Source organism: Melanotaenia boesemani, chromosome 19 (genome assembly GCF_017639745.1).
Source record: "Melanotaenia boesemani isolate fMelBoe1 chromosome 19, fMelBoe1.pri, whole genome shotgun sequence".
NCBI lineage: Eukaryota > Metazoa > Chordata > Actinopteri > Atheriniformes > Melanotaeniidae > Melanotaenia > Melanotaenia boesemani.
This window is the reverse complement of record NC_055700.1, coordinates 17982377-17994890: the sequence shown is the minus strand read 5'-3', so window position 1 is coordinate 17994890 and position 12514 is coordinate 17982377. Positions and strand designations below refer to the sequence as shown.

Genomic DNA, 12514 nt, shown 5'->3' with positions numbered 1-12514 from the left:
ATTAAATCTTATCATTTTCTATAGTAAATGTTAATGTGGTGGTTTAATTTTGAAAGCAAGGAAACATAGATATTATTATTAAACTGAGCAGAACCTTGAATAACATGTTGTCTATGTTATCATTTATATCAAAATCTTCATTCAATGTTATGACAGATGAAATTGTATTTTTAACTCAGTTGTCTAAATTGAAACATACGAGTGCTGTTTCTTCAAACAACTCTCATACAAGTTTCTGCTGCTATGAAATGATCCTGTTTTCAACTGGGACCCTTCTAATAGTCCCCTACCACCTTATAATGTACTACTTATCTACTGTATTGCACTACAAGTATCATACAGCTCATGAAAATAAAAGGAAATTTTGGCTTCTTTACATGTAATATTTATAACATTTCATTCATTTGTAATAGATGCTTTGTCAGAATCTCAATATCTGCTTAACAGACATAGAAATTTAATAAACTGTGACTGGAACTTCTTTAATGGTGTACATCAGTTATACATCAAAGAGTAAGAATAAAAAAAATGAAATACAGGTAAAACACATTTTTCTTGTTGCTCATGTAGCTGGTGCCCCTCTAAAAAAAAAAAAGTAATGAGCATCCACCTCGAAAGATGAACCAGTTTAGAAAAAGTGACATCACACAGTGAATCCAGCCCTTTGTTTTCAGTTTATTTCACACCAGACAAAAGTGCTGTCCTAACACGTCTCCGCCTCCTTTGAGTAAATGTGTCGCTGTTTCAAACTCCAGCGCGATGCTCTTGTTCTGCGACTGTTTCAGGTCTCTGTCCATCAACTGTCAACAAGAAGGGGGGAAGTGTTCACAAATAGATGGTGAGTGTTTGCATTACAGGTTCATTTCACTTTAATTTCTAAATGCCGACAGACACAAAAGTACATTTTAGAAAGTCTCACTTAACAAAGTAGAGTTGAGAAATGAGTAGAAAGTTCATTTAGAAGTCTCATCACCTCATATGCTGTCATCTCTAACACCTCACTGATGTCATCTTCTTGCTCTGACAGGGGTGTGTTGATCAGCATTGCAGCTTTGGCCACATCTGGATGGTAGTGCTTCTGCAGTGTCTGTAAAACAGGTCAAGAGAAGAAATGCTTCCATTAAAAAAATACTTCTAATAACCAAATATGGCTTCTTTTTTTTCATCTCAATTTCCCAAATACAAATTAAAAATGCTGACTAACAGCTGCAGAGTCATCAGTGTCACAGATGGTTCATTTGTGAATATAAAGACATCTCATACACACCTTAATTTCCCACAAGCTGCTCTCTAAGGCACGACACTGAGCAGGGTCCTCTTCATCCATCACATATGGATCCTCAATGGGCTCTGTCAGAATTAACAGAAAACAATCATAACATAACTATATTGCTTTCTTGGGCTCATATAACTGTCACATAGACGACTGTAGCCATAAACATAAGTCTGACTAACACTCACCATCTTCTGTGCTGGGTTTGTGAATCAGGATTCTGCAGGATGGGTGGCGACGGATCAGGTTATAGATGAAGGGCAGCACCATAAGAAGGGCTGTAGGTGGAGCAGTGAGAGACAGACGAGCCAGACGTTTGGCAAACGCAGCCACTAAGTAAACTGGCAGGTGACTGGAGACAAGAACAAACAGAGTAGTTTGTTTTCAAGTGTTTTCATGGACATATCTGTGGTTACAAAAAAAATACAAAAACAGACGTACAGCCTGGATGATCTTACCTGGAGCTAAGAAAGAGATTGGCTAGATGGAAAAAGCGTGCTTTGTACTTCACATGGAAAACAGACGGCTCAAGAAGATTGTACAGCTTCTTATAGAAATCAGGATATTCTCTGTAAACAAACACAACATACAAGTCAATTAAATGCCTTCCACTATTTTGTATAAACTACAGAATCTCTGAAGGCAAATCTTTTATAAATTAGCTTTTGATGCAATAATTAAAAAATGTCCAAACAAGTGTTTTTTCTCATGGTACTTACAGGTTGTGTTGATGCATTAGGACAAAAAGGCCATTTAGGGCCAGCAGACTGATGGCTCCACCTGTTTAAGGCAGACAGATGTTAATGTTACATTTTACCTGGTTATAAGAGGAGGCTGAGTCCCATGTGCCCAAATGTCTAATTCTGAAACAGCATTTTTCTCAGCACTTAGAAAGACTTAGCATCTGGCCGGACACTAAAGCTGAGAATTTTCTTTCATTTTCTTGTAGAGATTCAAGGATTGTTTTTTTATTTCTATTAAAACACTCTATTAAATCTCCATGGCAGCCTGTTTGCTACCAGCCCCACAGCCAGTCATACTGCTGCAGACTTTGAATTGAAACTAAAATGCATAGGAACTAAAAAAAAAAAAAATTCAGTTAACACAAGTTGCTAATGAACCCTTAATCCCAAGCAGCACTTTGGAAGCCCCTAGCAAACGCTAATGCTATCTCGGCATCTGTTCTGCATCCTGTTACTTCTCTGAGCTCTCTCCAGTCAATAAAAGTCTTATCTCTTGTCTTATCTTTTTCTCTATTTTCTCTTATTTCTTTTATTTGTTTCCTCCAGCTATATCATCTTGCGTTTCTTTGATGAATCAGCCACGGTGCACTTACAAAGCAGCCATTGTGTTTATATCCAGCTGCTGGTGTGTGACGTGGTAAGTTCACTTTCCATTTAACACTGTGGACTTGCTTTACATAATTACATTATAGAGACAAGAAGGAAGAAATAGCCCCACAATTATGTCAAAGAAGTTACGGTCAGCTCACTACATAACAGCATGCTATCACAAGATTTATTCATAACTTACCAACTTCATAGGCAGCTGTCAAAAAGTCAAGCAACATTGTGGGTTTGCTCATGTGTGGCAAAATGGACTCATGAAGGATCACCAATATCTTTTTATACATGCTGTTGGGCAACTATAACAGAGAAATTAAATAAGAATGAGACAAAGCATGTAGTAGCAGGAGAAGAAAGTGTCAATCAACCTTTCAATATTTACCTTATACTTGAGAAAGCCGAGCCACATCCGCTCAAAGGCACGCTTGTGGTCCTGCAATAGCGGAGAACATTTTACAGCTTATTTAAGACCCATTTAACTTGATGTCAAGATAAGATTAAATAATTGTACTTACAAATAATTTAGCTGCTTTCCAATCTTCATGCTTAGCTATATAAAAAAAATAATAAATTTTATTGACTTAAATGGAAGTTTTTTCTCTTTTACAAATAAGAGTGAAGCTAAATCACTTTATAGAAACCTGTAAAGCAAAAAAGTCTCACCTTCTTGTTTGACCATGAAGTTGGTTAGCTCTGATTCCTGGCTGGGCATAGTGATGTTGCACATGAGAGTGAAAGTGTTGTTTTGATATACAGGCAACACAGCCTAAGATGAATAAAGCATCTTTAATCACCCAAACATGTCATTACAACACAGAAAATAGCCTTCATGTAAATAAGACAGATACAGCTGATAACCTTTCCTACCCCTTTATTTTTGTCCATAACTTTGCCCACATTTGCACGTATGGAGCTCATTACATAGTAGCGCACATCTTCCATCTCAAGAAACTCCTGGAACCTTGAGATCAGCAGGGAATTGTCTGTGGTCTGAGACAAAAGGTTGTCCACCACTGCCTGACAGCAAAAGCAAATGGAAATATTTTAAGATGACCGTGCAACCAATAAGCACTGAGAAAATCCAAATTTCTGTCTTTTAGAGTAACTAGGAAAAAGTTATTGAACGAAACATATTATTTATTATAATCATTTTGACAGTAGATGGCCAAAATCCTACCTGGATCAGTTCCCGAGGGAAGCTGTAATGTTCACTCCAGTCCAAGTCCTCCAGAGGATGCTTTCCTTCCCCCGCTGCAAATGTCATCAAGCAACATAGGGCACTTTCCTGTATTCAGACATGTATTAAAAGATAAATTTAAAGAAGTTCACCGAATAATGGGGGATAACAGAAAAAAAATTCATGCGGCAACAATAATGTGCCTATTTCTAAGGACAAAACTAGTCAACTCAATAGCAAGAACAATTATAGACCAACTGCCCTGGCCAGTACACTCTCTAACGTGCTGTGGAGAATTTTAATGAACATAATAGAATTGTACAATTTTAGTAATAATAATAAATTTGGTTTAAAGATGGAACAGACATGGGTATATTTGCTTTGAAAGAAATACTATCCAAGTATAGAAGCAAAAACTCAACTATGTTTTGTGCTTCATAGGTGCCTCCAGGGCATTTGATAGAATCAACATAATGAACTGTTCCATAAGCGGGGTCTCCAGGTATATAGTCAGGATTTTGGCATTTTTGTATGCTCACCAATTTATACAAATGAAATGAGGTAGCTCTGTTTCAGCTCATTTTAATGTAAGTAATTGTGTCAGGCAGGGTGGCATTCTTTTGCCTGTCCTTTTTAATGCTTATATTGGTTGACTTCCTAACCGACTAAATGAATGCAGAACTGGTTGTCTTATGGGGGAAACTGTTAATAGTCTAATCTGAAGCTGCAGAAGTATTATATAAGTAGAGGCTGCAAGGCTGCTGTATATAATTATGCTTTCCACACAGTTTGTTTGTTTTTTATGCATACCAAACCAACCACTGAGCAAGAATTATGTACAAGCACAGTCATGCAGATGAATAAAAGTTGAACAGACTTTGAGTGTGATACTTTTAACAAGCATAAACAAGTAATGCAACACAATTGGGAGGTTAAATGTTGTCTATTAAGTGCTGAAAGATTTTTTTTTATTATTTGAACAAAGGATAAGGTTTTTGAGTGAACTCACCTTCACTCCATACAGTTCATGGTTTAGGTGCTCAAGCAGCATCTCCACACAGTTGTTGTATCGGTGTCGCATAAAAATCTGGTACTTCTTTTCAGCACTGTACCCTCCTGGACCAGAAAAGCATGTAGACAAACTTAAAATCTCCTTTACAAGTTCAGTGCCAATTAGAAATCTTGTCCTGCAAACAAATTGTTTCCTACAAGGTCTTGGGAGTACCACCTAAATGATATTTAGGTCTTTTTTTTTAACCAGGAAACACAATCTAAAAGTTCCCTGATGATGTTCTAAGGGTTGGTTCTTCAGGAAATTATCACCAAAAAGTCACAGAAGAGTAAGAAAATAACAATCAAGAAGGATTAAAAAAACATTACATTGGATTCTGGACAGTTTACACCATCATAACGTTGAAAAATCGTTCCTAATTAACTTCTTATGGTTTGGACAGGATGCTGCCTTCAGGGAAACATAAGTCTGTTACATAAAATGATTATATGAATGCATCCATTCGGGGCTTGGATCTCGGCTAACATTTTTACTGTTAAACACATCGGCATCAATGAGCTAATACTGTGGCACTCTCTTCCACTTTTTAATTACTAATTTACACTGGCTTAATGACTGATACTGACCGCTTAACGCCTCTTCTTCTCCAGGGAGTTTTCCCATGAAGAGCTCTTTTCTCTCCAACAACGCGGTAAATAATTTACTGGATGCGTTGACAGCATTAACAACATCTTTCTCTGTTTCTGCCTGTAAACAGACATTGAGAACATAAGCATGTGTACAGAAATGCTAGCATTAGCTAAATAGCATTCATTCAGTAAGTACACAAATGTGTTCCATTTCATACCTGGAGGACCCCGAGAATTTCAAAAACGTCGTTGGCATGCTTTTTGCTTTCAAGTACACACTCGACAATACAGTCCAAGTCGATTTTAGCTGTTTTAGCATTAGATTTCGATGACTTTACTGAACTCACGTTGCGTCTCTTGGCCGGCGCCATATTTACTCCCTTGATGCAACGTTCACGTAACGACTCAAAAGTAGGAGAAAAATACTCGTCACTCATTTGACAGTAGCCAAACATCCCAAGCTAGTTAATAAATATAAACTCCGCATTTGTTTAAATAGTAAAATACATTAGAATGCACAAGAACGTAAGTAAAATACACCTACATTGTTTGTTACGTCTTATTCAGTGTAAAGACAAATGTTGTTTAAATGTAACTCTAAATGGTCCTGAGGTCCTGAACTTTAGACTTTTGTTTTGTGATCTTAGAAGGGGCTTTAATAACCTTTAATAATATATGGATACAGGATATTAGGATTTCAGCGATTGTGTACAGATTCAGTAGGTAAGTCAAAACTAAAGGCTTAAATAACTCAGTAAGCTGTGTTAAATATATACACAGACACTGATTATTTCAGCAAGCAGTGCTGCTTAATTTTCATATGATAATCCAGACTTCAATAAAAACACCTAATCACACATCTATGTGTAACTGAGTGCGAAATAAACATCAGGAAATAATCAGGTTGTCAAACAGAACTTAAAGGGTTTTATTTTTTTCTTTGTTAATAACAGTAAATGAGATATAGGATTTAATGACACAAAAAAGTTTTTTTTTAAGAATGTTTTGATCAGAGAAATGCTTTGAGTTTTTTTTTCCCTCCACAGGCAGGGTGGTCTAATCAGAGTCATTCCCTTCATCTGCATTTTCCTAAAGGAAGAGAGGGAACACAATTAATTAGAATGTAGCTTAACTTTTTTGAGTGTCAAACATCAGCCATCAAATATATATAAATTAAAGATACCTGTTTTTGATCTTTATTGTCTTGTGTTTCTGCAGCTGTGGCTTCAAAGTCATGGATTGGAAGTGTGGACATCCAGCTAACCATGGAGCCCTCCTGACACTCTGTCTCAACAATGGTGGGGTAGATGTGTGCCTCCTTGAAGGCCTTTATTGCCTCCTCCTCACGATCCCATTCCAGCCGCTCGTGCAGACCATCACCTCCAAAGCGTTTATTGTACCGGTCAAAGTGAACCCTTTCCAGGACCAGCCCAAGTCCTGGAGCTTTGGGAACATCCACCTTCTCCTGTCCCCAGCTGCGCTCCATCACCTCCTCCTTTGCATAGCCCTTGATCACGGCAATCACCAAGCCAATCATCTTGCGAATTTGGTGCAGCATAAAGCTCTGACCACGCACTGTGATCACTGCAAACTCATGATTGCTGCAGATAAAAGGCTCTCCACAGGACATTTCTGTAATATATCGGCGGGCACTGGGGTCATTTGCAGCCTTCTGGGAAGTGAAGTTGTGGAAATTGTGGGTGCCTTTGTAGAGGGCAAAAAGCCGGTTCACTCTCTGAAGTGTCTCTGGTTCTACACGAAAGGCTGCTATGTTCCCAGTGTCGTAGTCTTTTTGAGAAAAGGCAACAGTTGGAAGCATATAGGAGTATGTACGGGCATCACAGTTGTTTTTGGAATTGAAACCCTGGGTCACCCGTTTAAGTCCTGTGGGTATAAAAGTATGTCATAGGTTTGTTTTATGTATCTTTCATTGTGCAAACATCCTGGCTTTTCACATTTCAAGATTACTAGAACCAGAGTCTCACCAAGCACCCTGATCTGTGGTGGCAAATGCTCATTTATCTTTTCAATGATGTCCTCAATCAACCGCAACTTCAAAGACACGACTTGACCAGCAGCAGACACACCCTAAAGAAATTTATTTGAATGAATAGAATTCATAGCGAACACATCAATATAGCTAAAATAAATTAGTGTCAACTTATTTAATGGAACTGTTTATTTAATTAATAAATCCCAAAAACCTGCCAAACTATCAACATATAGTAAGTATACACTACAGCTTAATTAACTGACCAATTGTTTTTATTGTACAGTGAGTAATGGCATAGCAATGCAGATGTACATAAAAAAAAACTGATTACAAACATGTTAGTGTGTCAGTAAACTGTGTAATGAATTTGTGCTGTATGTAAACACAAACCTTATCTGTCCTTGCACATCTTTGGAAAGACATCTTTCTCATGTCATCACCATGGTTTTCAGGAATGCAACCAGATTTAATTAGAGCAGTAACCAGATCATCTTCGATGGTCCTAAACTGAGAGTTTCCAGGATTTCTCTGACAAATGGAAAATGTGTATTAATGTAAAATATGTATAGAACAAGACCACAAAATTCTACAAACCTAGAAACAGTAAACAGCAACTAAATATACCTGCATCCCATAATATCCCTTCCCAGAGTATGCCAGAAGCAGAACCACTTTCTTTTTAGGATATTTCTTGTCATCTTCAGCATGTTCTCCATCTGCTTTTACTCTTTTGGCAGCTTCTGCAGAATCTTCATTTTCCTCATTTGCCCTTTTCAACAGCTTAGCTGTCTGCTGGTCTGTGGATCCTTCAGTCATCCTGCACAACTTAAGAAGAGCACCTGAGTATATAACACAAATAATGTGTGCCATTATTTAACGCCTTCATATACTGCTGTGTCTCTTATATCTGTGACCACATTATGGTTTAATTTTAATAAAACAGGAAAATTGCTTTTGGACAAAGGTTAACGAGAAAATCTAACTAAATAGGTCTGCTTGACAGAAAGGTTGAGAAACTGTAATAACAGCGCAGAAAGTGCTTCGTTCACATCTAAGAGAGTGAATACGTCCGTGTTTTGTTGGGTTGGCTTACCGTTTCTCTGTTTTGTCTGTATGTGGTTAACTAAGGCACTTAACAGCGGCCGTACTGGAAACATGTCACGCTAAACAATTAGTACATCCTGTAGCTACGAAATGCGAACTGCTCCATCAGTCGAAATGAATTAATAAGCACAAAGAAACACCGGACACATTTGTAAGACGAACACAGGAAGCTCAAACGTAGCATAAACAAATATCACCGCCGGAAATTACAAACATTTACACACAAACCAAAAATATAGCTGAATCCCGCTGAAATGTCCTGTCGTAAATGCCGTACTCAGCCACACATGGCACTGTCAACTTCGACCCCCAGCAATAATCTCGCGAGACTTGCTTTGTTCTTTGCTGCGTACAACGTCATGTTTTGTATTTTTCATGGTTGTGATTAGTGGTCATGAAAGTGTTAAAATTATTCACAAAAATAACAGTATTGCTAATGATAGCATGATGATACCTTTTAAAGGTGCTGAAATCAAATTTAGATACCTCTTAAAAGGTTCTGACCTTTATCTTATGAAAATTATAATCTGTTGTTTTATTTAACAGTTTATTGACCAACTTTATTTTGTGAATATTAACAGTCCAACTTATCTCAGCTGATTAATATCTGATATGGCTGAACATCGTAAACAAAATGCGCTTTTCATCCATCCCTACAAAAGATGGATACTTCCCGTAGGTAATGGTAAAATGGTAACAAAGAAAGAATGGAAATCATTTGGGGGGGAAATAATTTCCATTATTATTATTATTATTATTATTATTATTATTGTTATTATTATTATTATTATTATTATTATTATTATTATTATTACCTCCCCCAGTAGGCATACAAATGACATCCTAACCAGACGCCCAGGCCACTTCATCTGGCTCATCTCAGTATGGAGGTGCAGCAGTTCTACTCTGAGCCCCTCCTGGATGACGGAGTTTCTCACCCTAAATATATATTTAGTTTTCTTTTAAAACAAAGAAAATCTTCAAGGACACTGAAAAACTTCTTAAGGAATTCTGAGGCTCTTACAAGAATTACAGAAAGCCTTTTTAAAGCTCTCATAACTAACAATAAACAAACAACAAAATTCTCCTCAAGAACATCTGAGTTGATTCCCAAGACAACCAAAGCCCCTTCTGAGGTGGGCCAGGAATTCCTGAAAGAATCTCCCACCCAAAAAAGGCAAGATTCCTGGACATGTTGAAGATGGCTTTATATCAGTTCAAATAAATCAGATTTTTTTTAAGTCTTTACAAGTTCATCTAACCTTAATCCCTGAAAGCCCTCTGACCCCAGAGGTATCTTTGGTCTCGTGTGGTTGTGAGGACATGAGACAGATGAGATGTTTTAAGAGACCAGGCACATGGACAGGTCAACCAACACAGCTGAGAGCAGTCCTGTTACTTAGCCAACAACATTTGCCGCTGCAAATGACTGGAATACACTGCAGAACACTCTCAAACTTCCAGCTCTGATATCTGTTTCTCTGTTTAGACAGAGACTTCAACAGATTATTGTAGATACTTGTTCCTGCTGACAATGCTGACTCTCCCTTATATACAAACATTTCTCCACTACTTTTTCTCTCACATAAATCCGTCTTATATACTGTGTTCTTCCCCCTTTCATTTTTATATATTTGTACTCACTCTGCGTTTTTTTTTTTTTTTTTTTTTTTTTTTTGTATTGTATTGTTGCATTGTGGTCCTGTGTATGCACAGTTGTCTGTTTATATGTATGTACGTTATTTATTCCTGCTGGGGCCTCTTGGCCAGGTCATGTTTGTAAATGAGAACTAGTTCTCAAACATTTTTTTTTTTTTTTACCTGGTTAAATAAAGGTTAAATAAAAAAAATAATAAAAAACAAGAAAACAACACCTTTAAAGGGTATACTTTGCTATATTCAGATTAAGCCAGTCAGTCTATTAGATAATATATTTTGGAATTGATAATAAACATATTGAAATATAATACACCTGTTTTATGGATGCTCTTCAAGCAGTTAAAGATATGAGGAAAAATGAAAAAGTTTTTAGTTTTTGACACACACTGAAACAGTCTATTATGTAATTTATAAAAGCAGCATCATAGAATATTGACATGATCAAATCTGACTGCTGCTTAATAGATGAACCTGAGCATGAACCAAATTGGTCAGATGACAATCTGAGACCAAAACTTTGAACATTTTGTGAACTGTAACTTTTACAACTTGAAGAAAGCAATGCAATGTCTAAAAAATCAAAATTGCCTTGGCAATGGGATGAGAACAAAGAAAAGTTTTTACTTTCAGACAAACCCTTACTTTAGCATCCATAATACCATGTATCAATTCCAACAATTCATGTTTTAAAGCCTGAGATAAGCACACGTTTAAATAAAAAAAAACAAAAAAAAAAACAAAACATAATTTAAAAAAAGTATTTGCAAGTTGGATGACATACTACACAACCTGTACTAACAAATTTGTCCACTTGAGGGCAGCAAAGACCCATTTATTTGATTTTATAAATGTGAAAGGTTGATTTATTCTTGGTTCTTTTCTAGGTTTCCACAGAGCTATCATTTATGACTATAATTTACTTCGAGGACAGTTGTAAAAACATGAGTAATCATTCAGTTTACTACCCTCGTGACTTTAAGAGCTAATGTAAGGGCCAAATATCTAATGATCTTACATTGTTAAACAAAACTAAATGAAGGATACTTTTTGTTGTTAAAGGAAGTTGTACATTTTAACATACAATATTCATTCATTAAAATGTGCTGTGATTCATGTAGTCGTCACACATTTTGATAAACACTAAAGTCATTTTCTGGTTAAGCACTTCCTGGGAACAGAGGCGTTTAAATCTTTTTTCAAGGATACCACAACAAGGACTGATACTGGTTGCTAAGAGGCCAAACTATTAACTGTCTCATCCTGGATGTCCTTAGAATAATTAACTTTCTCAAAGCACCTTATAAGGTGATCAAGTGGTTTTCTGCTGAAAAGCCAAACATAGACCTGCCATGGGAAAATGGCCTTGGTTTACACAATCCCAAGTCAGATCAGGCATTTACAACAACAATTTGTATGACTAGATGCTGGTGATTGTCCATGAGAAACAATGATTCATTTACCTTTGCAATGCAGATATTAAGGTTTAGATGGACCAAACCAGTCATGTTTTTCTGTAAATGATCATAGCATTACATAACTTTCTTTATGACAGCATTAAACATGGGCATGGTTGAATGTTGTCTTAAAACTCCATATACAAATACACAGACACTGAAACAACATCCATGTCCAAGGAAAATATGAACCATCACTAATTGTTTTATGAAAGTTTAATGGAAAAGTAAAAGGAAATTATTTTAATAGCTAATTACATTTGTAAATGGTGGGATAATGTTTTTACTGTTAAATCAATTGCTACAATTTTCTGCCATTAAAATTCTCACGTTATTTTAATAAAGAGCAGAAAATAACATTCTAAATTTGTCACAATCAGTCCTCAGCTTTGCCATGACAATGCTCAATGTCATATGGCAGTAATTTATAAATTATAACAACTTTAAACCAGTGATACCAGTGAATCAAAAAATAACCCCTGGATTTTATACACAGAATTTTTAATCGTTTCATAAAAAGTTAGGCTTAGACATTTAAAACAATGGGTAACATATATTGTTAAATCTAAATTGTAACCTAGTCAAACTACATATGATAATTTTCTACATGGTGTCAGAACTATCTGTGGATTTACTCTCTATATAACATTTTACTCATTTGTATTAGGTCTCATGGTGGGCCAATTCAAACCGTCCATCTTCTTTAAAAAATAATTCAAAGAAATCTTTTGTGCTATTAATGTGTGTTTCAGTTTGTTGTCTTGCTAAAAGAGTCACAAACTTAATCTCAGTTTTCTGAGACTGTGTAACACATTTTGTTCTAAAATGTCTCTGAGCCTGTAGGTATTTGGTAGTTTTATGTATATG

The 12514-nt window shown here is 36.3% G+C and overlaps 2 protein-coding genes across 6 annotated transcripts; both read right to left on the bottom strand.

The window, feature by feature from the left end:
• Nucleotides 1-461: 461 nt before the first annotated feature.
• Nucleotides 462-5834, bottom strand: noc4l (nucleolar complex associated 4 homolog). Its single transcript, XM_041970905.1, has 15 exons — nucleotides 5656-5834; nucleotides 5435-5555; nucleotides 4806-4912; nucleotides 3797-3904; nucleotides 3487-3636; nucleotides 3283-3385; nucleotides 3135-3169; nucleotides 3002-3052; nucleotides 2807-2918; nucleotides 1993-2053; nucleotides 1732-1842; nucleotides 1462-1625; nucleotides 1268-1350; nucleotides 974-1087; nucleotides 462-800 (listed from the first exon to the last, which is right to left on the bottom strand). The coding sequence occupies exons 1-15, from the start codon at nucleotides 5806-5808 to the stop codon at nucleotides 681-683; spliced, it is 1593 nt and encodes a 530-aa protein (XP_041826839.1). The 5' UTR covers nucleotides 5809-5834; the 3' UTR covers nucleotides 462-680.
• A 640-nt stretch (nucleotides 5835-6474) lies between these two features.
• On the bottom strand, nucleotides 6475-8841 carry pus1 (pseudouridine synthase 1). Of its 5 annotated transcripts, none has more exons than XM_041970911.1 (6): nucleotides 8763-8841; nucleotides 8055-8269; nucleotides 7821-7958; nucleotides 7423-7525; nucleotides 6621-7321; nucleotides 6475-6526 (listed from the first exon to the last, which is right to left on the bottom strand). In XM_041970911.1, exons 2-6 carry the CDS (start codon nucleotides 8244-8246, stop codon nucleotides 6494-6496), a joined length of 1167 nt encoding a protein of 388 aa, XP_041826845.1. In that variant the 5' UTR covers nucleotides 8247-8269; nucleotides 8763-8841; the 3' UTR covers nucleotides 6475-6493. The 5 variants fall into 5 exon arrangements, with proteins under 5 accessions (XP_041826845.1, XP_041826848.1, XP_041826844.1 ...); XM_041970914.1 differs by having other exon boundaries at nucleotides 8055-8255; nucleotides 8763-8829; XM_041970910.1 differs by having other exon boundaries at nucleotides 8524-8825.
• Nucleotides 8842-12514: the final 3673 nt, after the last annotated feature.